Source organism: Somniosus microcephalus, chromosome 22, assembly GCF_052327205.1.
Source record: "Somniosus microcephalus isolate GS21.2 chromosome 22, FLI_Smic_1.0, whole genome shotgun sequence".
Lineage (NCBI taxonomy): Eukaryota > Metazoa > Chordata > Chondrichthyes > Squaliformes > Somniosidae > Somniosus > Somniosus microcephalus.
Window position 1 is genome coordinate 19,882,046 of NC_141008.1, and position 27,067 is coordinate 19,909,112.

General features: G+C 48.0%; 2 protein-coding genes across 4 annotated transcripts in view; both read right to left on the reverse strand.

Moving 5' to 3' along the window:
• LOC147102083 (cytochrome P450 2D15-like) overlaps window positions 1–18,509 on the reverse strand; it is a 61,632-nt gene extending 43,123 nt beyond the window's left edge. Inside the window, exon 1 of one of the 2 annotated variants that reach the window (XM_085964255.1) lies at window positions 18,196–18,509. In XM_085964255.1, the coding sequence (XP_085820381.1) occupies window positions 18,196–18,405 (210 nt within the window). In that variant the 5' untranslated portion in view covers window positions 18,406–18,509. Of the gene's footprint in view, window positions 1–18,146 lie in introns of both variants that reach the window. The other variant, XM_085964256.1, reaches the window with a different exon arrangement.
• A 4,653-nt stretch (window positions 18,510–23,162) lies between these two features.
• The window catches only part of LOC147102084 (cytochrome P450 2D15-like), a 46,271-nt gene continuing 42,366 nt past the window's right edge, over window positions 23,163–27,067 (reverse strand). For both annotated transcript variants that reach the window (XM_085964248.1, XM_085964249.1), the window contains exons 6-9: window positions 26,050–26,191; window positions 25,380–25,567; window positions 24,651–24,792; window positions 23,163–24,217 (exon numbers count right to left, since the gene is read on the reverse strand). In XM_085964248.1, the coding sequence (XP_085820374.1) occupies window positions 24,036–24,217; window positions 24,651–24,792; window positions 25,380–25,567; window positions 26,050–26,191 (654 nt within the window). In that variant the 3' untranslated portion in view covers window positions 23,163–24,035. The remainder of the gene's footprint in view (window positions 24,218–24,650; window positions 24,793–25,379; window positions 25,568–26,049; window positions 26,192–27,067) is intronic.

Here is a 27,067-nt window from a genome sequence, read left to right on the forward strand (position 1 = left end):
TGGCGGTTCCCCGCTTCTGTCTTCTTCTCCGCCTAATGGCGGTTTCCCGCGTTTCTTCCCCTGGCGGGAGGGGTACACTTTCCCCATGGGCGACGGCCGCTGGCTTTCAGGTTCACAGCCTGCGCGTCGGCTTCAGTGCTTTCCCTTTTCTCGGCAGGGCAACCGGCGCTGGGTACACCCCATTGACGGCGAACAGTTTCAGCCGCTGGGCTGGCTCTCACTCTGTTCCCCTTGCTCGGGCTCTGTCTCTCTCCCGCTCGCTCGGCTCTACCGGCGCTGGGTACACCCCGTTGACGGAGAACAGTTTCAGCCGCTGGACTGGCTCTCGCTCAGTCTCCCTTGCTCGGGCTCTGTCTCTCTCCCGCTCGCTCGGCTCTACCGGCGCTGGGTACACCCCGTTGACGGAGAACAGTTTCAGCCGCTGGACTGGCTCTCGCTCAGTCTCCCTTGGTCGGCTCTGCCTCTCCCGCTCGCTCGGCTCCCAATCACGCCTCCCAGCCCTCTCGCAGTCCGGTGCTTCCCTCCCCGGCTGCGGCTGAGTTTATCTCTTCCCGCGCCTACGTTCCCGGTCGCAGCGCTTCGTGGCTTCGGTCGCAGCCCGGCCTTTTTCGCCGGTCGCGGTCTAGCTGTCTCACGACGCCGTTGCGTCCCCAGCCTGTCTGTACCGCGGCTTCCTTGCTCCACGCTGCCCCAGTCTCAGCGCCTCTGGACCCGACTTCTGTCCGGCTCCTTTCCCCCTCGACCGTGGTCGAGTGCACCGCCCTTATCCTCCGGTTATTCTTTTTACTTTCCCTTACTCACAGTCATCGTGGCCGCCTTGCTTCTCGTGCTGATCGGCTCACTCCTCACCGTGGCAGAAGGGACAGTCAGTGCCTGTTGCTGATGGAAGTCTTTGTCTCTAAATTCTTCCTCCTTTCTAGTTCTGCAGCCTCGAGTTTTCTCCCAGCAGAACGACAAGGGCGGTTGCCTCTTCTCGACGCTCATTAACTGCTTCGGACGTATTGTTGCCGCAGGGTACGATCGGACTCGTCGCCACTGTAAACTCTGTGGGTTGTTTAGTTAATTAATGCACAGACTCCAAGAGTAACTTAAAACAGGACTTTACTATTCGAAGGTCAGGGCGAATCTGCCCAATAACTCCTGACACAGCACTTATATACCGGTGTGGTCACCGTCGGTATTACAGTATACAGAAGCCAACAAAGTAGTGCAACACCTAAAGTAGTTCTCTTAAAGGTGGACGGTTACATACAATAGTTCTCTTAAAGGTAGACGGGTACACTACAGACAGCTCTACAGCCTCTCGGATCGTCAGCCTCCTCGAAAAACCCCCAACGGAGCGCAAGTATGAAACCCTCAAAGCGCGGTTACTGCAGGTTTTCGGGCTCACAAAATTGGAGCGCGCACGTCAATTACTCGCTACGCCCGGGCTCGGGGACTCCAAGCCTTCAGAGTTGATGAGCCAAATGCTCACACTCCTGGGCTCAGAATGGGAATGTTTCCTATTCCGCGAGATTTTCCTCAGCCAACTGCCTGAACAGGTACAAGCTGCCCTGGCCAGATCTGAAATTGAAGACTGCGCAACACTCGCTGCGGAGGCTGACAAAATTTTCGCTGTAACTCGGCAGTACTGCGCCGCCACGAGGCACCCATCCCCCGCAGACACCGCCCCAGCTCGTCCGCCTGCTGGGCTGTGTTTCTACCACACGTAGTTCGGCGCGAAAGTGAAGCGTTGCCGCCCTCCCTGCAGTTTTCCCCCAAAAAAACAACGACTGACACTGCGACCACCAAGGAACGGGTCTACCGGGCACCCCGCGGCCGCGATGGCGATCGGCAACGCGGGAAAATTGCTCTTCATCACTGATACTCTCTCCAGTCGTCGTTTTCTGTGCGACACCGGAGCACAGTGCAGCATTTTACCCGCGTCCGCCCTCGATGTGCAGACGGGGAATCACGGCCCCGCCCTTGAAGCGGCCAATGGCAGAACAATTCGGACCTTCGGCAGACGGCGAGTGGAGTTGTGCCTCGGGGGGCAACGTTTTCACTGGGAGTTTGTTACAGCCAAAGTTTCCCAGCCCCTCCTCGGCGCGGATTTCCTGTGCGCCAACAGCCTCCTTTTCGACGTTAGGAACCGGCGGCTGATCAACGCAGCAACTTTTAATTCTCTTCCATGTTACCGCAGTAACACCACGTCACACACCGTCTCCTGTGCGTTCCCGACTCCTGATGATTTCGCTCGCCTGCTCAGCGAATTCCCCGACCTGACAAGACCCACGTTCTCCTCCACAGCCACGAAACATGGTGTGGAACACCACATCACCACCAACGGCCCCCCGGTCTACGCGCGGGCCCGGCGCCTAGAACCTGGCAAGCTGGCGGTCGCAAAGACGGAGTTCGCAGCCATGGAACGGTTAGAGATTATTCGCCGGACGAATAGTCCCTGGTCTTCACCACTCCATATCGTCCCGAAGCCTGGCGGCAGATGGCGGCCATGCGGTGACTTTCGACGACTAAACGACACCAGCACTCCTGATCGGTACCCGATCCCCCATATTCAGGATTTCTCTGCCCATTTGGCAGGGAACACTGTGTTCTCAAAAGTCGACCTCGTCCGGGGCTACCACCAGGTCCCAGTGCATCCACAAAATGTCCAGAAGACCGCAGTCATCACCCCATTCGGCCTCTTCGAGTTTTTACGGATGCCGTTTGGGTTAAAGAACGCTGCCCAGGCTTTCCAACGCCTGATGGACTCCGTGCTGCAGGACCTCAAGTTCCTCTTCGTCTACCTGGACGATATTCTAATTGCCAGTTCTACTAAGGAAGAACATACCTGTCACGTACGCACCCTTTTTCGACGCCTCAGCCAACACGGCCTGATAATCAACCCGGCCAAGTGTCAGTTTGGCCTGCACCAAATTGACTTCCTGGGGCATCGCATCACCTCAGGGGGAGCGGTTCCTTTACCTTCAAAGGTAGAGGCAGTGACATTCTTTCCACGCCCGCAGAACATAAAGGCCCTGCAGGAATTCCTAGGCATGGTAAACTTTTACCACCGTTTCGTGCCTAAGGCGGCACTACTCATGCAGCCCCTGTATGAGGCCCTCAAGGGCAAGACTGGCAAGAACCTGGTAGACTGGACGGATGACATGGCCCGAGCGTTCGCCAACACCAAAAGTGCCTTAGCCAACACGACTATGCTGGCGCACCCGCTGCCAGGAGCCACCATCGCCCTCACCACCGACGCGTCGGACTACGCAGTCGGTGCCATGCAACAGCAGTAAGTGAACGGGACGTGGCAGCCGTTGGCATTCTTCAGCCGTCAACTACGGCAGAACGAGAGAGCATACAGCACGTTCGACCGGGAGTTGCTTGCCCTTTTTCTGGCCATCCGCCATTTTCGGTTCCTTCTGGAAGGACGTCCTTTCACCGCTTTTGTGGACCATAAGCCGCTGACCTTTGCAATGTCCAAGACCGCCGAACCATGGTCAGCCCGACAGCAGCGTCAACTGACCTACATATCCGAATTCACCATGGATATACGGCATGTGGCCGGTAAGGACAACCTGGTGGCAGACCGCCTCTCCCGCGCAATCGTCAATACGGTTCATTTGGGCATCGACTACGCCCTCATGGCAGTGGACCAAGCCTCAGACCTGGAAGTCCAAGCTTACCGAACGGCCATCACTGGCCTCCAGTTGGCCGACGTCAAGTTCCATTCGGCAGGTACCACGCTGTTGTGTGGCGTCTCCGTACAGGATCCTCGCCCTGTCGTGCCGGTCGTCTGGCGCCGCAAAGTGTTCGACGCCATACGTGGGTTGTCACACCCTGGAATGAAGGCCTCTCAGAAACTGATGTCAGTGAAATTTGTATGGCATGGCATGCATAAAGATGTCCGCGACTGGGCCAATACCTGTGTGGTCTGCCAAAAGGCCAAGGTACAGCGCCACATCAAAGATCCGTTGACCACCTTCACAGTTCCGGAGCGATGTTTTGACCACGTCAACGTGGACCTGGTAGGACCACTCCCACCCTCCCATGGTTTTTCACACATCCTGACCATGGTTGACTGCACCACCAGATGGCCAGAGGCAGTCCCCCTGTCATCCACTACTTCGGCGAACATGGCCAGGGCGTTCATTTCCTCCTGGATCGGCCGTTTCGGAGTACCCGCAGATATTTCGTCAGACAGGGGACCGCAGTTTTCCTCCGAACTCTGGAATGCAGTGGCCCAAGGACTCGGTGTCAAATTACACCACACCACAGCCTACCACCCACAGGCGAATGGCCTCTGCGAACGCTTCCACCGGTGAATGAAGGCCACCATGAGAGCCAGCCTCCAGGACACTGGATGGGCAGACAAGCTACCGTGGATCCTGTTGGGCCTTCACACGGCCCCCAAAGAAGACCTTCACTCTTCATCAGCGGAGCTTGTGTATGGTCAGCCGCTGCGGGTCCAAGGGGACTTCCTACCAACATCGACGGAGCAATGGCCCGCGTCTGCCCAGCTTGCAAGTCACCAAGAGGCGGCCAGATGTTTCGCACTGGTGCCCACTTCGCACCATGGGCCGCAGAGGTCACACGTTCCCACGGAGCTTCACAAGGCTGAATACGTTTTTATTCGCCATGACGCACATAGGGATCCGTTCAAGGCCCCATACACCGGTCCCTTCCGCGTGTTGGAAGCAGGGAACAAAACCTTCACGGTAGATGTCGGTGGTAAACCGGACCACATTTCGGTCGACTGCTTAAAGCCAGCACATTTGGACCTCGACCGCCCCGTCGAGACAGCACAACCGCCGAGACGGGGTCGGCCACCCATCATCGTTACGGCAGACCAAGTGCGACCGCCCGCCAGACCACCAGCCGCCCAGCAGCCTCCGCCTCGAGAGTACAGGAGTCGTTCTGACAGGCTTGTCAGACCCTCTCACCGTTTGACTTTGTCCGTTAAAGCAAATTCTGGGGGGGCGCATGTGGCAGAACCACTGAATGACTCTGGCTAGCTGTATATAATTCTCTTTAATGATGCTCTAACACCAGCCTAAACCTGTACCATTGTGTTAGGCATTACTGTGTTTTGTATATAGAGTTTGCATGTACGGGGCGTGGCCCCTTTAAGAGCGCAGGAAAACGCGGGCAAACGCGATGATGTCATGTCGCAAACCACGGGACTGCCCAGTCAGTCCTCGTGGCATCTCCTTTGAGTAAAGACCTGTTTGATTGTTCTCTTGTGTCGATCTCCGTTATTCGTAGGAATTCGTTAATTCCTACACTGGCACCCTTTCTCACACAGTTCTGACTCACACTGCCCTCACGAACACTGGCATCATTCCCACTCCTTCCAGTTCACATTGACAGGGTTAGCTGTAGAATCAAATGGGGAAAAATTAGTCCCCTTAGCGCCTCCTGTTAGCGCCAGTAGATGGTGCTAATGGGGCGCAAGACCAGTATCGCCGGGGTGAGGCAAATCCAATGCCGCACACTAAATCCGGCCCGCCTGTAGCACTACCGGTAAGAGGTATTGCCAGGAACGTCAACACCAGGTAGATCGTGACTTCAGTGAGTGTGCAATGTTCACTGACCGCCCAATTGCAAAATTGATTCTTGCTACTTATCTCACTGCCTGGAGTAAACACCGACAGGGAGAGCTGGCATACAGCACCAGGAAGCCGGCTCCAGGGACGTTATTTAAAGGGATCATCGGTAATCACTCGTAGCTGTCAGGTTAGTGTAGTTTCAGTGCTTTTTTTGTTAGTTTCACCCACTGCAACAGTTTTATTCAGTAAATTCAAGGTTCTTTTATATCAGGTGTCTTCTGGTAACTAAAAAGTAGTTACATTTATTCTTCAAAGATTCAAACTGCTACACTTGGTTACATTAATGGGGGGCTGTACTGGCGCCACCTCGCCCTCCAGGATCTATGGCAGAGGGAGCGGAGGCAGCGAGAATGATGGGAACATGTTCGCAGAAGGAGGAGGAGGGCCATCAGGGCTCTCAACAGGGGGCCTTATCTTCCAAGGGTATTCCGAGAGCACTTCTCCTACCTCCAATTAAGTGAGGAGCAGTGTATTAGAAGGCTTCGCTTCACCAAGGAGGTGATCACAGAACTTTGCCACCTCCTGCAACCAGACCTCCAGCCACAGACCAGGGCGACCACAGCTCTCCCAATGGCAGTGAAGATCACCGTGGCCCTCAATTACTTCGCCTGTGGATTCTTCCAGTCTGCAACAGGAGACATAGCAAACATCTTGCAGTTCACCATCCATCGCTGCATCTGGGAGGTCACAGAGGCTCTCTACAGTAGGAGAAGGGACTACAGTTCCTTCTCCATCACCAGAGAGAATCAGGATGAGCGTGCAAGTGGGTTTACCAGGATAGCGGGCTTCCCCATGGTGCAGGGCGCCATCGACTGCACCGACGTGGCTTTGTGGGCACCGCATAACAATCCGGAGATCTTCTGTAACCACAAAGGCTACCACTCACTTAATGTGCAGTTGGTGTGCGACCACAGAAGCGAATCCTTAATGTCAATACCCACTATCCAGGCAGCAGCCATGATGCCTTCATCCTGTGCCAGACCTGTGTACCAGCACTTTCCCAGCCACTACGTCAAACTCGAGGTTGGCTGTTCGGAGACAAGGGCAATCCGATTTCCACCTGGCTCATGACTCCCCTCCGCAACCCCAACACTCATACCCAGCACTCTTATAATGAGAGCCATGCTGCCACCAGGAACATCATCGAGCAGACCATCGGCTTACTGAAGCAACGATTCCGCTGCCTTGACCGCTCGGGAGAAGCCCAACAGTACTCGCCAGAGTAGATGTCCCATTTCGTGGTGGTCTGCTGCATGCTCCACAACTTGGCCATCATAAGGGCGCAGCCCTTGCCAGCAGGGATTGCGGGACCACATCAGGAGGAGGGTGAGGCAGAGGAGGAGGAGGAACAGGAGGGTGGGAGGAGGCAGTGAGACAATCAGCCTTCTGGATGGGCTTTCCGTGACTGGCTCATCAGAATCCGATTCGCATGAATGAAACCCCAGATACCCATAGCTCACCACATCCCCATCATACAATCCCTGTCTCACGCCATATCACAGCATCCTCCTGGGCACAAAGGTGAAATGAGAGACACAACAAAATATTCCAAAGACCATTAATAAATTTATCTATAAACATATCACATGAATTCCAATAACTAATGACCTTTGTGCCTGCCATAGTTGAATAGCTGTCATTGTGTGCAAGGTGTGAGATGTGGGTGTGAGTGTTGCTAGGTAGATATTGTTGGTGGGTGAGTGCTGGGGGTGTGGTGCTTTGGGCAGTGTGTGAAGATTGTGGTACAAATGGTGGTATGTAGCATTTGTTGAAGCATTCACTCACCCTGACCACCTGAGTGAGATGGTTAAATTTCTTCCTGCACTGTGTGTCGACCCTGGGACCTGCTGTGCTACCTCCCTCCACATGGTGTGGAAGACTTGTGGCGAGGGCCTCCTGCCAATTGTCGGGTAGAGCACCGCCCTCCATCTCTCCACAGTGAAAACCAATGCCTCCAATGCTTCATCGGAGAATCTGCGGGCTCTCTCCCTGGGGCGTGGACCTGCCATGGGCACACCTGTTTCAGTCCTCCGGCTCCTTCTCCTTGTTTTGCTTCTGCTTGCTGAGGCAGCTGCACAGCCAGCAATGCTGAGAATGAGGAGCTGCAGCATCAATGATCCTCCCCTTTAAGTAGTGAAAAAACCCTTTGGCAATGATGAGTTGCGATTAGACTGCACCCGATATTGGTCCACCCTTTACATCTAACGCCAATGAGCTTAGGTTTTAAGACTTGATTTAGGACTCCAATCATTATATTGAGCAGTGAGCACGAACTTTTCGTGCAGTCTAAAGCATTTGTGCCTGGCGCTAATTCTCTAACTTTTCTACTGACACCGCCCATTCCTTGGCTATAACGAATTTCTAGCCCTATTACAGCACAGAAGGAGGCCGTTCTGCCCGTCATGCCTGTGCCAATTCTTTGAAAGAGTTGTCCAATTTAGTCCCACACCCCAGCTTTTTCCCCATAGCCCTGCAAATTAGTTCTCTTCAGGTACATGTCCAATTGCCATTTGAAAGTTCCCAAGGCATCTGATTCCACCAGCCTTTCAGGCAGTGCATTCCAGATCTTAACAACCCTCCATGTGAATTTTTTTTCCTCATTTGCCTTTTAGTTCTTGTGCCAATTATTTTAAATCTATGACCTTTGGTTACTGACCCACTTGCCAGAAGAAAAAGTTTCTCCCTACTTGCTCTATCAAAACACCTCATAATTTTAAATACCTCTATTAGGTCTCCCCTCTACCTTCTCTGCTCTTAGGAAAACAATCCCAGCTTCTCCAGTCTCTCCACATTACTGAAGTCCCTCCTCCCTGGTATCATTCTAGTAAATCTCCTCTGCACTCTCTCCAAGGCCTTGATATCCTTCCTAAAGTGAGGTGCCCAGAATTTTACACAATACTCCAGCTGAGGCCTAACCAGTGACTTGGAAAGGTTTAGCATGACTTCCTTGCTTTTTGTATTCAATGCCCCTATTTACAAAGCCTTAAGGCTAAAGGGATCAAAGGATATGGGGAGAAGGCAGGGACAGGGTACTGAATTTGGATGATCAGCCATGATCTCATTGAATGGCGGAGCAGGCTCGAGGGGCTGAATGGCCTATTCCTGCTCCTATCTTCTATGTGTATGTCTATGGATCCCATTTGCTTTCTTAACCACCTTATCAACTTGCCATGCCACCTTCAAAGATTTGTCAATATGCACCCCCAGGTCCCTCTGCTCTTGCACCCCCTCAAAATAGTACCATTTAGATTAGATTCTGATGAAAGCCCATCGACCTGAAACATTAACTCTGTTTTTCTCTTCACAGATGCTGCCTGACCTGCTTTGCCAGCATTCTCTGTTTTTATTTCAGATTTCCAGCATCGGCAGTATTTTGCTTTTGTGCCATTTAGATTATACTGCCTCTCCATGTTCTTTCTCCCAAAGTGCAACACTTCACACTTCACAGAATCACAGAAACCCCACAGTGCAGATAGAGGCCATTTCGGCCCATCGAGCCTGCACCGACACATATCCCACCCGATCCCCGTAACCCCTACACCAACACATATCCCACCCGATCCCCGTAACCCCACGTATTTAATCCCCCTAACACTAAGGGTCAATTTATCATAGCCAATCAACCTAACCCGCACATCTTTGGACTGTGGGAGGAAACCGGAGCACCCGGAGGAAACCCACGCAAACACGGGGAGAATGTGCAAACTCCACACAGACAGTCACCCGAGGCCGGATTCGAACCCGGGTCCCTGGCACTGTGAGGCAACACTTATCCGCATTAAATTGCATTTGCCACGTGTCGGCCCATTTCACCAGTCTGACTATGTCCTTCTGAAGTCTGCTACTATCCTACTCACTATTTATTACATTACCAAGTTTTGTATCATCCACAAACTTCAAAAATTGTACTCCCTATGCCCAGGTCATTTATATACAACAAGAAAAGCAATGGTCCGAATACCGAACCCTGGGGGACTCCACTGCATACTTCTCTCCAGTCAGAAAAACATCTGTTCTCCACTACTCTCTGCCTCCTATCCCTTAGGCAATTACCTACCCAAGTTACCCTCATCCCTTTAATACCATGTGCTTCTATTTTCTGAATAAGTTTGTTATGTGTACTTTATCAAATGCCTTTTGAAAGTCCATATATACAACATCTACTGCACTACCTTTATCAAAAATAACAACAGAAAATGCAGGAAAAACTCAGCAGGCCAGGCATCATCCGTAGAGAGAAAATAGAGTCAACGTTTCGGGTGAAAACCCTTTGTCAAGACTAAAGAAGCACAGGAAATGAAATAGATTAAGAGGCCAGGCTGGGAGAGAACAAAAGAGAAGAGACATTAAGAGGTATTCAAAAGGAGACGAGATGGTGATAGGACTAGTGGAGACAAAAGACAGCTCTAGATTAGGTGTGTAATGCGCTGGCAGAATGGAAGACAGCTGCCATGTGGGAGAGAGAAAAAAAAAAGAAAGAAGGTGGGGGGAAAGGCCAAAACAAAGGTGTGGATAGAAAAATATAAGTAAAAATGTAATAGGGGCCGAGGTTTACGGTGAGCTTCCATGGAACAATGCAAGAGCCCGAGGACGGTGCCGTCCGAGTGGGAATGGGGTGGTGAATTAAAATGACAGGCGACCGGAAGCTCGGGGTCACCCTTACGGACTGAACGGAGGTGTTCCGCAAAGCGGTCACCCAATCTGCGTTTGGTCTCCCCAATGTAGAGGAGACCACAGCGTGAGCAGCGAAAACAGTGTACTAGATTGCAAGAAGTACAAGTAAATCGTTGTTTCACCTGGAAGGGGTGTTTGGGGCCCTGGACAGTGGGAAGGGGGTAGGTATATGGCAGGTGTTACATCTCCTGTGCTTGCACGGGAAGGTGCCAGGCGAAGGGGAAGGGGTGCTGGGGGTGTTAGAGGAGTGGACTAGGGTGTCTCAGAGGGAGCGGTCCCTATGGAATGCTGAAAGGGGAGGGGAGGGGAAGATGCGTTTGGTGGTGGGATCACTTTGGAGGTGGCGGAAATGGCGGAGGATGATCCGTTGAATGTGGAGGCTGGTGGGGTGAAAGGTGAGGACAAGGGGAATCCTATTGTGGTTCCGGGAGAGAGTGGCATGGGTGAGGGCAGAAGTGCGGGAGAAGGAACGGACGCGGTTGAGGGCCGTGTCAGCCACGGTAGAGGGAAATCCTCGGTTGAGGAAAAAGGAAGGCATTCGGAAGCACTGGTGTGGAAGGTGGCATCATCGGAGCAGATGCGGCGGAGACGGAGAAACTGGGAGAATGGAATAGAGTCCTTACAGGAGGCAGGGTGGAAGGAAGTGTAGTCCAGGTAACTAGACATTTTGCGGCGGCGCTAAACACTACCGCCACGATCTCCTGCGCTGGCAGATCGTGACGTCAGTCAAGTGTGCAATGCCCCGCTAATGCCCCGAACCGGATATTGAGTGGTGCCACCTGCCTTACCGCCTGCCGCTAGCAACGACAGATTGAGGGGAGCGTTTTGCAATCAGGAAGGGACTGGGAGAGCGCTATTTAAAGGCGACCGCTTCCTGCCTTTTTTTTTGGTGACATTTTTGCACCAAGCATTCTGAGAGAGAGAGAGACTTCTGGAGAGATTCAACGCTGTGTGAAGGAGTTTTGGGTACTGAGCAGCACTTTGCAGGTTCATTTTGATTTGCCCTTCCTTGTATCGATTTAGAAGAGACTGTGGGGGCTGCACTCTGAGCTCTTTCCCTGGGCCTCTCCATTGTTCTTTCCAGCAGATTTGATGCACAGGTCTCTCCAGGCCGAGATTCAAGGCTTACAATGAGCAGGGTGTGGATGGAGAGCAAGATCGACCCTCCCCTTTAAGAACTGGCCGGCGCCAGTGTGTCTGTGTTCCATTGCTGACTGACATCACATGAGCTTCGCCAGCACTCTGAGGTAGCGCCTCGCTCCTCGGCCTTTGCGCCTTAAGAGAGGGTTAGCGCTCCAATTAACTCCAGGGGCGATAAAAGCCAAGTTTGCAGTTGGAGGCGATAATTAGCGCCAGGCGCTAATCTGCGCACGGCCAATAATCGCGCCCCAAACGGGGCGATACCAAATTTTTCCCCCTTTATATCTGTCTTCACGGTAGAAGACACAAAAAACTTTCCGGAAATAACAGGAAACCAATGGTCTAGAGAGAATGAGGAACTTAAAGAAATCAGTGTAAGTAAAGACATAATACTGGAGAAATTAATGGGACTAAGTGGCGACAAATCCCCTGGACCTGACGACCTGCATCCTAGGGTTTTAAAAGAAGTAGCTGCAGAGATAGTGGATGCACTGGTATTAATCTTCCAGAATCCCCTAGATTCTACAACAGTCCCTAAGGATTGGAAGGTAGCAAACTTAATCCCGCTATTTATGAAACAGGAAGAGAAAAAACATGGAACTATAGGTCAGTTAGCCTGACATCAGTAGTAGGCAAAATGCTAGAATCTGTTATTAGGGACGTGGTAACAGGGCACTTAGAAAATCGTAATATGATTAGGCAGAGTCAACATGGTTTTATGAAAGGGAAATCGTGTTTGACAAATCTGTTAGAGTGTTTTGAAGATGTAACTAGTAGGATGGATAAGGGGGAACCAGTGGATGTGGTGTAGTTGGATTTTCAAAAAGCATTCTAAGGTGCCACACAAAAGGTTATTACACAAAATTAGGACTCATGATATTGGGGGTAATATATTAACATGGATTGAGGATTGGTTAATGGACAGAAAACAGAGAGTAGGAATAACAGGGTCATTTTCGGGTTGGCAGGCTGTAACTAGTGGGGTACCGCAAGGACCAGTGCTTGGGCCTCAGCTATTCACAATCTACATCAATGATTTGGATGAGGGGACCAAATGTAATATATCCAAGTTTGCTGATGATACGAGGCTAGATGGGAATGTAAGTTGTGAGGAGGATGCAAAGAGGCTGCAGAGAGATATAGACAGGTTGACTGAGTGGACAAGAACATGGCAACTGGAATACAACGTGGGGAAATGTGAAGTTATCCACTTTGGTAGGAAAAACAAAAAAGAATATTTTTTGAATGGTGAGAGACTGGGAAATGTTTGCATTCAGAGGGACCTGGGTGTCTTTGTACATGAATCACAGACAGTTAACATGCAGGTACAGCAAGCAATTAGGTAAGCAAATGGTATGTTAGTTTTTGTTACAAAGGGATTAGAGTATAAGGGTAAAGAAGCCTCACCACAAATATACAGGGTCCTGGTGAGGCCACACCTGGAGTGCTGTGTACAGTCCTGGGGGGGAAATTGGCCCGCGCCCCCTTTGGGGCGATAACTTTCAGCGCCGCGGTACTGCAGGCCTCGCTCCCCTGATTAAAGGGGAGGGGCCTAGCGCAGCGCACACCAGGGCCCTGCTGGACCACCGGGGGATGGGGTGTCGGCAAAAGAGCCCAGCACTCAAAAGGAGTGCCGTGTTGCCCGATCGTGGCCGGCACCCCGCAGCAGGAGGCCAGAGGGGGCAGGTGCTGGCAGGCGGCACAAAAAAATGGCCGCCCGGCACCTGCCCTTTAATTATCGCCGCCCCGGCCACAAAAACACCACCCCGACTGTCGGACAAAATTAATTGGCATTTGGAAAAGTTTGGGCGAATAAATGAAAGTCAGCACAGATTTGTCAAAGGCAAATCGTGTTTGACTAACTTGATCGAGTTCTTTGATGAAGTAATGGAAAGAGTTGATGAGGGTGGTGCGGTTGATGTGTATATGGACTTTCACAAGGCCTTTGATAAAGTACCACATAATAGACTGGTTAGCAAAATTAAAGCCCATGGGATTAAAGGGACAGTGGCAGTGTGGATACGAAATTGGCTAAGGGACAGAAGGCAGAGAGTAATGGTGAACGGTTGTTTTTCAGACAGGAAGGAAGTATACAGAGATGTCCCCAGGGGTCGGTATTGGGACAACTGCTCTTTTTGATATACAGTATATTAATGATCTGGACTTGGGTATACAGAGCATCATTTCAAAGCTTGCAGATGACACGAACGGTAAGAAGGCTAGTAACAGGTAAGTTGAGAAGGCTGTTACAAAAACACATGGGATCCTTGGTTTTATTAATAGAGAAATACAAAACCAAGGAAGTTATGCTAAATCTTTATAAAACACTGATTAGGCCTCAGCTGGAGTATTGTGTTCAGTTCTGTGCACCACACTTTAGGAAGGATGTCAAGACCTTAGAGAGGATGCAGAAGAGATTTACTGGAATGGTACCAGGGATGAGAGACTTCAGTTACGTGGAGAGACTGGAGAAACTGGGGTTGTTCTCCTTAGAGTAGAGAAGGTTAAGAGGAGATTTGATAGAAGTGTTCAAAATCTTGAATAGTTTTGATAGATTAAATAAGGAGAAATTATTTCCAGTGGCAGAAAAGTCTGTAACCAGAGACTCAGCTTTAAGGTGATTGGCAAAAGAACCAGAGGAGACTTGAGGGAACATTTTTTTACGCAGTGAGTTGTTGTGATGTGGAATGAACTGCCTGAAAGGGTGGTAGAAGCAGATTCGATTGTAACTTTCAAATGGGAATTGGATAAATAATTGAAGGGAATTTTTTTACACGGCTATGGGGCCAGGGCAGGGGAGTGGGACTAATTGGTAGTTCTACCAAAGAGCCGGCACAGGCACGATGGGCCGAGTGGCCTCCTTCTGTGCTGTATCATTCTATGATTCTATACTCCCTCTGTGACACTGCCTCAAGTTTACAGTGAATATGCCACTAAAATGTCTTGTAAGGCAACATTGTTAGATGGCGTAAATTGTGAACACACTTACCTGGGCAACCCTGCCCAGTCCAGCAGACTCCTTCTAACGACTCATTAACTGATGAGTGAGGAGCAGTATCACGCATGCATACTGATTGGTTAATAAATTATGAATGCGGTCCAGTAACATTGAAATGAATGCATTACTGCAAATGTGTAACAAAGAAAAAGCAAATAATACTTCAGCTTTGATACAGTTTCTGTGTGCTTACATGAATTTCAGACCAAATCAGAAAACTGAGATTCAGAAAAAAAGATTTTAAAAAAGACTTGCATTTAGAGAGCGCCTTTCTCAACTTCAGGACATCCCAAAGCCTTTACAGCCAGTACTTGTGAACTGTAGTCACTGTTGTAATGTGGGAAACGTGGCAGCCAATTTGTACACAGCAAGCTCCCACAAACAGCAATATGATAATGACCAGATTATCTGTTTTAGTGATGTTGGTTGAGGGATAAATATTAGCCAAGGCACCGGAGAGAACTGCCCTGCTCTTCTTCGAAATAGTGCCATGGGATCTTTTATATCCACCTGAGAGGGCAGATGGGCCCTCGGTTTAACATCTCAATAGAAAGACGGCATTTCTGACAGTGCAGCACTCCCGCTGTACTGCACTGGAGTGTCAGCCCAGATTTTGTGCTCTGGAGTGGGACTTGAACCCATCATCTTCTGACTGTGGCGAGAGTGCTCCGCCTGAGCCACGGCTGACAGTATGAAATAAAGCTAGATCAAAAAATGTATAAGGGAACAAAATTCTGTGCGGTATATTAAAACCATGGAAAGGGCACACTTATTATTCACTAGACTGACACCAAGGGCTGGATTTTCATTCGGCAGTCGGGAAGGAGGCGGGACTACAACTTTCAGGTTTTAGTCCCGCCTCCATCGACTTCCGGCCAATCGACGCAATTTTCACTTGATTGACCTTGTTGAGCCCGCCCAGCGGGCTCAGCAGGCCAATTAAGGGCCACCCGGCAACAGGTAACGTCACAGACTGAAATTTCATCTGTCAAGAGTTCTTGACAAATGAAATATCAGTGTTTCACAGCTGTTTGAAGCTGTCAAACACTGACACAGTCTGAGTTCTAACCTGAGTCCTTCTACACAGACTCTGTTAGAACTGTCACCGGCACTGAAAGCTGCAGCCTGTCACTTTTGACAGATCGCAGCCATTCAGCTTTCAGTGCCGGCTGAGTGATGGACTCACGACGCCTAGAGGAAGAAAGGCTGTTATGGTAAGTACAGGTAATTTAAACTTCTTTACACACTTTAGACACACCAAACACACTTACCTTTGCACTCATGCACCCATCACCCACCTGAACACCGACATTGCGACCCCTCCAAGTCCTTCAACCCAACGGCCCACCTGCTCTAACCTGGCGTGGTTTGGAGCCGTCGGGAATCCCACACGACACCCCTCAAAATAGGGATTAGGCTAAAAACTGCCTGTTAACTACCTGTTAACAGGCAGTTAATTGGCATTAATCCCTTCCCGCCTCGGGTCGGCGGGTCCCAGTGCGGGGCAGGTACCCGCCTCCTCTGAAACTTACGTGGAGGCGGGTTTTGGGCGGGATGTTGTCAGGACCCCGAATTTGGGATTCTTGCCCCCCGCATGCCTAAAAGCCCGCCTCACGGCACACTGAAAATCTGGCCCTGAATGGGAAACTGTAGTTATGAAGTAAAGATCGAAAAAATGGGTCTTTTATTGCCTTGAGCAGAATAGGTTAAGGAAGGATTTAATTTAGGTTTTCTAAATTATGAAAGGCTTTGAAATTGTAAATCGTGGAAAAAATGGTTCCAATGATTGGTAAATTGGTGCAGAAGTTCAAGATTATTAGAAGAATCAAGGGGGAGTTAGAGTAAATGTTTTCACATAGAGGGATATAAGAACATGGAAGGCCCGAAATTCCTGGATTTTAGGGGGGCAGTGGCAGCACAATTGTGTTGGGCGGGCCACAACTTGGGACAGGGCCCAATTGTATCACAGCTCCGCCCCTTTTTCCTACGTTACCAAATTCTGCCAGAAGTGAGGGAGAGTGCTTCTTCCATCTGTTCCCCGCCACCACTCCCGAGGAATTCTCTGCAAGAGATGGGACTGAAGGATGATGTTATCCAGCAGATAATCTGCCAACTCTGCCCCCCATTGCCCCCAGTGCTAAGTAAGGCTGCACGATGCAGAAGCACTAGCACGGCAGAACCAGCCCTCGGTGGAAATGGCTCCCATGAGTGCCTCAAGTGCTGGGTTCCCAATGGCTATTGATCGCAGAGCCAGCCCCTGGCAAACTGGCACTCCAAGGTTCGTGCTCGCACTGAAGCAGATGCCCCACTAACACTGCCAATAGCAGGAGCGCGTCCCCCCTCCCCCCACCAAGCAAATGATCCTTATCCTGGAATTAGGGACCAGATCAGTTAAGTAGTAGACTAGGCGACAGTAAACCCCACCCACCGACCTTTCAGTGGCGGAATATGGCCCGGGGTATTTTGGGCCTGGGCTGTCTGATCACAAATGAGGCAGGTACTATTAACAACATTTAAAAGGGATTTGGGTATTGAAAAGGAAGAATATCAAACGATATTATGGAAATGGTGGGAAACTGGGATTAGAATAGATAGCTCCAGTTACAAAGCTCACACCAACACAAGGTACGATGGGCCGATTGGCCTCCTACTCTACTGTAATGTCTATTATTCTATGAAATGAATAGAAAGAAGTAATGAAAAAGATGAAACAGATGCAGAGAGAAGAGAAAGAAAGTTGTTGTTGCATAAAATAGATTTTAAAATACAATTGTTAAACAGTCCAAAACATTAACCTCACATTTCGTGCTTGACAACACTAGATGTAGAAAGTTTATTTGCTCTTGTTTATTTTGATGGTTCCTGAATTGTCTCATTGTTTACTAATGTGGAAGTTACAGATTAATCGAGCTCATTGACTGGCATCCAAACAGGGTTATAACAAACCAGCAGTTTAGTGAACTCTCACTTCTCTATCTTTTCAACTGTATATTTTAGCCCAGATCATCTGTCAAATCTATGAATAGAGATCAGCCCCAAAACATAAGTAAAACTTCAAATAAATTTTTAAAAAACATCACATTTTTAAAATGACTATAAATTACATAAATTATTTATTTTAAACAAAAATTTAAATTTTTGAAAAAATAATTAAAGTTTTTAACGAAGGTAAAAATAAACTTACCTTTCTTTAAAGTATTTTAAAATGATAAATCTGTGGAAAAAATGTTTTACTTTTACTTTCTTCAGCTCTTATCTTGTTAAAAGCAGGCCTTGAGCCGTGAGCCTTGAGCCTGCCTTTCCAGGCCCAGCTGTTTCAGATTTAACTGGGCTGAAGCACTGCTGAAAAAAACGGAAGTTGCAGCCGAACACGCTGCCTCTCCGGCGCAGGCGTTTGACCTGTGCAGACCTTTCACCTTGAACGGGAGGTCCTGTTTCCAGCGCATGCGTAAAACCGGCACTTCCGTTGGCCCTACAGGTACACACATCGCGTACACACCCGTAGGGAACGGAATTTCAGGACCAAACACAAAAGTTATACTTGACTCCATTAAAGAAAGAAGGACATAAAGAAAGCAATGGTCAATAAAAAGGATAAGTATATAAAATTGGAAAAAAGTGAAAGTGAGACATAATTAATCAGACGGAAATGGAGGAAAACAGATGAAAAAGCAACTCATCAACAGAAGGAAAGAAAAACTGAGTGGGTTAAATGTGCTCCACACAATGAGGCCCCTCACCTTCAGCCAGCCCCATTCACTCTCTGTCATCTCACTGCTTGTAGTTTACCTTTGCAAATGACAGGTGAGGGTTGCTCAAGTCTACCTGAAGAATGTTCCCAATGAAAGGCAAACCCCAGGGCCCGGGAGGGTAGTTCTGACACTTCTTCCATCTCTTCATGAAGTCAAAGACCAGGGCAAACACAGTGCAGAACACGGCCAGCACGGTGAATCTGTCAAATACTGTGTGCAGGAACTCAGAGAAAACCATGAGCTCCATGTTTCCCAGAGAGGCAAACACTTGTCCAGCAGTCAACGAGCAGAGAACAAATCCCGCCCAGTCTGTCAGCTGAACGTGAGCAAGAGCTGCTGTCGAGCGTTTACTGGCAGTGGCCATCCACTCTTGTGCAATACTCAACACTTTATTCCAGCACCATGTGACTTTGTTTACTGACCCAGTCTTTGTATATAACTATAAAAAGAAAACTTACTTGTTAAAGTTCAATCTCTCCTTTGCACTTTTTTCAATCTTCATTAACCCTTTTTTCTTTTTCACAGCCAGATTAATAAAACAGAAGATTTGGAAACTTTGTTGAAGCTGAAGGCTATAGAGAGAGAGAGAGCAGGACAATGGGAATACTTTGGAATGTTCTCGCAAAGAGCTGGCACAGACTCAAAGGGCCTCCTTCTGTGCTGTAAACTTCTGTCTTTCTAGAAACGATCTTAGAGTAGCAGAAATTCAATGAGTTCTATTACCCCGTGATTTGGTTTTGCAGTTTTAACTCACACATCATGTAGCTCAGAAATCCCTATTATGACTATAATACTACATACATGCCAAGCTATAAAACTAGCAAAAGCTGACCAACAACAACAAATTGCATTGATATAGCGCCTCTACTGTAGATAAACACCCCAAAGTGCATCACAGAGGCGTAATCAGATATAAATGGACGGTGAGCAAAAGAAGGAGATATTAGGAGTGATGACCAACAACCTGGTCAGTTTCCGCTTTGGACGCAATCAACAACAACAAAAACAACTCGTACTTATATAGGAGAAACGGGCTTAAAGTGTGCCCAAAATTGCGCTAGTTTTGAAAAGTGTTTTTCCTCTCGAGATTCCGCTCAAATTCATTTGCATACCGCCGGACGTAGAATTTGCCATGAATCAGCGCAATTGGGCCGCGTTTAAAAACGTAATTTACCGTCACTAAGGATGTAATTTGAGATCATGGTTAGCACCATTTTAGCGCTGTGCACTTGGCGGAAGCCAGATTGGACGGGATCAAACAGGAGAGATGGGCACAAAGCTGGGAGGCAATGGCACATTCAAAGACCTTAGATAAAAAAGTAAGAATGGAAGGTGAAAGCTGGGTATTTTGAGCAGGGGATGATGATGACAGTTTTGAAGGGGAGGGGGAATAGTGCCCAAAGGGAGAGAACTGCTGATAATGTCAGTTAGCCTGGGGTCAGGAAGGGGAGTTGAGTGGTCATGAGTTGGGTGGGAAGGGCAATTAGGGAGCCAGGGGGAGGATCTCACTGATGAAATAAGCTTGGGGAGCATGGGTGGGAGATGAAGGAGCATCTTCATAAAATTGAGGTTCAGGCCAGGGTGGGTGGAAGACTGGGGCAGGACTGGGGCCTGGGGGCAAAGAGAAGGAGTGGATTCAGCAAAAAAAGCTACGCCAATAGTTTTGATCTTGGCAACAAAGAACTTGATAAGCTTAGTGTCTGAGGTGAGGGTGGAGGGCCTTGGGGAGAGGGCCCAGAAGGGTTTCCTGTTGAAGAGAATAAGATACTGAGATAAGAACATAAGAACATAAGAAGTAGGAGCAGGAGTAGGCCATACGGCCCCTCGGGCCTGCTCCGCCATTCAATAGAATCATGGCTGATCTGAACCTAGACTCACCTCCACTTCCCTGCCCGCTCCCCGTAACCCCTAATTCCCTTATCTGCTAGGTAACTGTCTATCTCCGTTTTAAATTTATTTAATGTCGCAGCTTCCACAGCTCTCTGGGGTAGCAAATTCCATAGATTTACTACCCTCTGAGTGAAGAAGTTTCTCCTCATCTCAGTTTTGAAATGGCAGCCCCTTATTCTAAGATTATGCCCCCTAATTCTAGTCTCACCCATCAGTGGAAACATCCTCACCGAATCCACCCGATCAAGCCCCCTCACAATCTTATATGTTTCGATAAGATCGCCTCTCATTCTTCTGAACTCCAATGAGTAGAGGCCCAACCTACTTAACCTTTCCTCATACGTCAACCCCCTCATCTCCGGAATCAACCGAGTGAACCTTCTCTGAACTGCCTTGAGAGCAAGTATATCTTTTCTTAAATATGGAAACCAAAACTGCACACAGTATTCCAGGTGTGGCCTCACCAATACCCTGTATAACTGCAGCAAGACCTCCCTGTTTTTATGCTCCATCCCCCTTGCAATAAAAGCCAAGATTCCATTGGCCTTCCTGATCACCTGCTGCATCTGCATACTAACTTTTTGTGTTTCATGCACCAGGACCCCCAGATCCCTTTGTACAGTAGCACTTTGCAGCTTTTCTCCATTTAGATAATAACTTGCTCTTTGATTTTTTCTGCCAAAGTGCATAACCTCACACTTTCCAGTATTATATTTCATCTGCCAAGTCTCTGCCCACTCACTTAGCCTGTCTATGTCCTTTTGCAGGTTTTTTATGTCCTCCTCACTCACTGCTTTCCCTCCTATCTTTGTATCGTCGGCAAACTTGGATACGTTGCACTCGGTCCCTTCCTCCAAATTGTTAATATAGATTGTAAAGAGTTGGGGTCCCAGCACCGACCCCTGCGGAACACCACTAGTTACTGATTGCCAGCCCGAGAACCAACCATTTATCCCAACTCTTTGTTTTCTGTTAGATAGCCAATCTTCCACCCATGCCAGTATATTACCCCCAATCCCGTGATTTTTTATCTTGATCGGTAATCTTTTGTGTGGCACCTTGTCAAATGCCTTTTGGAAGTCCAAATACACCACATCCACTGGTTCCCCCTTATCCACCCTGTATGATACGTCCTCAAAAAATTCGAGCAAATTTGTCAAATATGACTTCCCCTTCACAAAACCATGCTGACTGTCCTATTAAATTATGTTTATCCAAATGCCCTGTTACTGTTTCCTTAATAATGGACTCCAACATTTTACCAACCACAGATGTTAGGCTAACTGGTCTATAGTTTCCAGCCTTTTGTCTACTTCCCTTCTTAAATAAGGGCATTACATTAGCAGTTTTCCAATCTGCTGGGACCTTTCCTGAGTCCAGGGAGTTTTGGAAAATAATCACCAATGCATCCACAATCGCGAATGCTACTTCTCTCAAGACCGTAGGATGTAAGCCATCAGGTCTGGGGGATTTATCCGCCTTAAGTCCTATTATTATACTGAGTACCACCTTCTTAGTGATTTTAATTGTGTTTAGCTCCTCCCCCCCCCCATAGCCCCCTGTTTGTCCAGTGTTGGGATATTTTTAGTGTCCTCTACTGTAAAGACTGATACAAAATATTGGTTCAGCGTTTCTGCCATCTCCATGTTCCCCACCACTAATTTCCCGGTCTCATCCTCTAAGGGACCAACGTTCACTTTAGCCACCTTTTTTCTTTTTAATTAACTGTAGAAACTTTTGCTATCCGTTTTTATATTTTTTGCTAGTTTACTTTCATAATCTATCTTCCCTTTCTTAATTAATCTTTTAGTTATTGTTTGCTGGCTTTTAAATGCTTCCCAATCTTCTATCCTCCCACTAGATTTGGCTACTTTATATGCCCTTGTTTTCAGTTGGATACTATCCTTTAGTACATTACTAAGCCACGGATGGCTATCTTTTCTTTTACTCCCCTTTTTCCTCAGTGGAATATATTTATCTTGAAAGTTGTGAAATATCTCCTTGAATGTAAACCACTGCTCTTGTACCATCCTACACTTTAATCTATTTTCCCAGTCCACTTTAGTCAATTCTACTCTCATACCTTCATAGTTTCCTTTATTTAAGCTCAGTACGCTGGTTTGAGATCCAACTCTCTCACCCTCCAACTGAATTTGGAATTCAACCATGTTATGGTCACTTATTCCAAGGGGATCCTTTACTAGGACATCTTTTATTAACTCTGTCTCATTACACAGGACCAGATCTAAGAGTGCCTGCCCCCTGGTTGGTTCAGTTGCATACTGCTCAAGGAACCCATCCCTAATGCACTCTATGAACTCTTCCTCAAGGCTGCCACGCCCAATTTGATTTGTCCAGTCAATATGAAAGTTAAAAGCCCTCATGATCATAGCTGTCCCCTTATTACAAGCCCCAACTATTTCCTGATTTATACTCCGACCAACAGAGTTGCAACTGTTAGGAGGCCGATAGACTATGCCCACTAGTGACTTTTTCCCCTTATTATTCCTTATCTCCACCCAAATCGTTGGCTTGTTCGCTCTACACAGATGCGGCCGGACCTGCTGTGATTTCCAGCAAAAAAATGTTTTTTTGTCTGTTTTTTGTTTTTCATACAGACCCCAGCATCTGCAACATTTGACCCCTTGTGACCCCACCTCATTGTTCTTTGATGTAATGTTTTCCTGACTAACCTGTTTGGACACCATTCACACCTTTGATTGCTGTGATTATCTCTCTGCCGAGGTGTGATAAATGACAGTTAGAAAGATTACCTGTAATCACCTGGCATTATTCTCTGACTATATAAGCTGTGTCTTTATGCATCTCTCCATTTCGCCTGATGAAGCAGCAGTGCTCCGAAAGCTTGTGATTTCAAATAAAACTGTTGGACTATAACCTGGTGTTGTGTGACTTCTTACATAGGTGGAAGAAGTCGCGGGTTTCGGAGGTGCTGCCGAAGTAGCCTTGGCGAGTTGCTGCAGTGCATCTTGTAGATGGTACACACGGCATTCCGTTCTGTAATGTGTTTGTAATTAAATTTGTTCTGAGCAAAGCTACAATTTGAGCATGTTATGGGTTGAACTTTGAAAGTTTAGACGCTGATAGATCTGCTTTGTGTTTCCAGTATTTTCTATTTTTATTTAAGATACATGTTGGAGACATCATTACAATGTTGGTGCACCGATCCATTACACCTTTAGGGCTGCACATACTACACCCATTAAACAAACTGTACCAAGCGATACACAGATTTACATGACATTCAGAATAACTGGCCCAAACTAAACAATACGCAAAAGGATTTAAACAATTTTCTTTTTTGATAATTAACTAGATAAACAATTGGTAAAATTAGATCTGTCCTGTTGGTGTAAGTTTAAATCTGTAAATTAATGAAGACATTGACAGAAAGACTGAGAAGAAATGGTGAGCATTCCAACAGACCTGAGCAGTTGCTCAATCGCTTTTGCTCTAATGGCCTTTGATATTAGAGCAAAAGGGACGATTGTGAATCACCAGAAGGAGAAATCAGACGGGGAGTAATTCCTGCTTCTGATTGGCTATTGCGTGTTTTGCACTATTGCTGAAGACCAACTTCACCCTCACTGTTGCGTAGCAACCAATCAGTGCAGAATATCTGGGCAACTTTTGCTGAAAACTCTTGCCCACTGTGATTTCAATGGGCTCAGGTGACCAATTTCACAAAAGATGCTTAACCATTAACAGGAGGAGGAGACTCTAATCTCGCCTCTCTGCCAGATGGTCTTGGCTAGATCAGAATTTAGATCCCAGAAGCAAGGGAGCCGTGCTCCAGTGCACCACTAGGCATGTTCCTGTGAAAGCTACACTCCATAACAAAATGCTACACTCCATAACGTTAGGATTTCATACTTAAGAGGACAGAAAAAAAATTAGTGAGTGGATCAGTTTCAAAATGGAGAAGATGCAACTCTCCTCGTCTCTGCTGGGCATCCCCCATACATCTTATCTGAGTTTAACACACAGTCGATAAGGAAGTGGATTAAGGGTAATTCCATATTTGGCTTCCGTGCAGCTTGGTCTTGGCTCGTTTTCCGGGAGAAGGAATGTGAAATGTTGGAGCATGGATGTGAAGAACAGGAAGAGTTCGGTCTTTGCCAGCTGCTCCCCCAAGCACACGCGATGACCTGCAGGGTGAGGAGCGAGAGTAGTTAGTGCCTGCGGGAGAGAGGTCGGAGGGTCACTGCGGGGTCGCACTCATCGAACCGCAACTGGTTTCTCACACAGTCTTAAATTCCATGACCGTTCTGGCAGCGTCCAACCACATCGTAATCTCTCACAGAATCACAGTCACTTCCAACCTTGTTCAAAGTTAAGTAAATGTTATTCTATTTAATTTTATTCAATTAATATAAAATGTACTCTTTAGAAACTGGGTTAAACATAAGGGGCTTTGAGAGCTGACAAATTTAGATCTTAACTTATGGAATTTTATACATCCTCTTTGAGGTCCAGGAGCAGACTAAGACCCCCACTTCCACACAGAGATGTGGTGAGACCTCCATTAATTCACAGCTACATATTTTGATACATGTAAAAATCCCTTGAATTCTACATCACCTGCGGAGAATGGGAGGAAGGCGTCTGGTTTCACAAACTTCCCCTCCGAGTTAAGGAAGTGACCTGGATTAAACTGGTGTGGAGTCGACCAAAAGTTTTCATCAAACAAGGCGGAGGAAATGTTTGGATAGATCATTGTTCCCTATAAGTCATTTAAAGACACGCATTAGCCAAGAATATATTTGTAATAGACCGTCAGAGCAATAAGGAGGAGCCCACCACTTGTTACCTTGTATTCTGACCGTTCCCTCTAGATTGAGGACCATAACTCGTAACTAGTCCCAGATGCTTGTCTCCCCATCACAGACAAATGGCATCTAAACTACTCCCACCCCCTCCCCCCCGCCATACACCGAGAAACCTCTGTTCATCACCACATCTACCTGTTCCCTGCAGTCCATCAGCAATGCCATGGGAGATCTACTACTGTAGTATAAGAAAAAACAACAGAGGCCTCCTCCTGTCAGGAGCTGCTCACTGACTGACTTACAGGCACATCTAACATATCAATGGTATCTGTTTTAGAGAAACTCGGCTCTTTAAGATATAGGGAGCAGATCTGTTAACTAGAATCTTCATATTTCCTAATAATGAGGGCTCACTACAGCAGTGAACGCCTTGAGAAAATCCACAATTATAATTGAGTAGGAGTTGTGCTTTCAGAGACAGACAGGTCTTGGGGGTGGAGTGGTGGGGGGCTGCATATCCAAGATTAATTCCAGACTGTACCTTAGGGATTGTGAATCCCATCACCTCCGTATCTCTGTATGTTTGATGAGGAAGTGAAATTGGAACAATATTTCCAAAGCGTTGGATTTCATGGATAACAGCATTAGTGTACGGCATGTTCTCACGGTCTTCCAACATTGGCTTTCTCTCCTTCCCAACTACTCTCTCAATCTCTTCATGGACTTTAGCTGCAGAAGCAAAAACAGAACAACTCCTGAGGATCAGTTGAAAGAAAGAACTTGCATTTATATAGCACCTTTCACAACCTCGAGATGTCCCAAAGAGTTTCACAGCCAATAAGGTACTTTTTTGAAGTGTAATCACAGCAGGAAGTACTGCAGCACATTCCTGCACAGCAAGATCCCACAAACATCAATGAGATAAGTGATCAGATCATCTGTTTTAGGGAATAGCAAATAGAGGATTCAAAACCTGTCTTACTGAATATAGGATCATTCCATTCAGGGCTGTAGGCAGAAAATGAACAATTTGTAACCTTACTTCCAAATGAACTTTTCCTCCTCCTACAAGTCATTCCAGTAATCTTCTTTGCTCGCCCGCATTTGACCCCTCCATCTTAGTTCACAATGACATCTTCCGCCTCCCCTCTTCCACAGTCCATAACGGCATCTATCACCCAGCCAGGTATAGGAAGCCTATCTATACTTACACTGAAGCTCTGGATGTAGCACCATGAAGAGCAGGGCCCAGCGCAGGGTGGTGGAGGTGGTCTCTGTACCTGCGACAAAGAGGTCAATAATCGTCCTTGTCAAATTGGATTCCAGGAAACTTGTCTTGGGATCGTGCTTCATCTAAAATCAGTTAAAAAAAGAAATCCGTGATAATATATGGAATCATAGATAGAATCATAGAATGAGACAGAACAGAGAGACAGACAGAGGCCATTTGGCCAATCATGCTTGTGCCCTGGACACACTGACTCCAGTTCCCCTGGACACACTGACTCCAGTTCCCCTGGACACACTGACTCCAGTTCCCCTGGACACACTGACTCCAGTTCCCCTGGACACACTGACTCCAGTTCCCCTGGACACACTGACTCCAGTTCCCCTGGACACACTGACTCCAGTTCCCCTGGACACACTGACTCCAGTTCCTCTAGACAAACTGACTCCAGTTCCTCTGGACACACTGACTACAGTTCCCCTGGACACATTGACTCCAGTTCCACTGGACACACTGCCTCCAGTTCCCCTGGACACACTGACTCCAGTTCCTCCAGACACACTGACTCCAGTTCCTCTGGACACACTGACTCCAGTTCCCCTGGACACACTGACTCCAGTTCCCCTGGACACACTGACTCCAGTTCCCCTGGATACACTGATTCCAGTTCCCCTGGACACACTGACACCAGTTCCCCTGGACACACTGACTCCAGTTCCCCTGGACACACTCACTCCAGTTCCCCAGGACACATTGACTCCAGTTCCCCTGGACACACTGACTCCAGTTCCCCTGGACACACTGACTCCAGTTCCCCTGGACACACTGACACCAGTTCCCCTGGACACACTGACACCAGTTCCCCTGGACACACTGACTCCAGTTTCCCAGGACAAACTGACACCAGTTCACCTGGACACACTGACTCCAGTTCCCCTGGACACATTGACTCCAGTTCCCCTGGACACATTGACTCCAGTTCCCCTGGACACACTCACTCC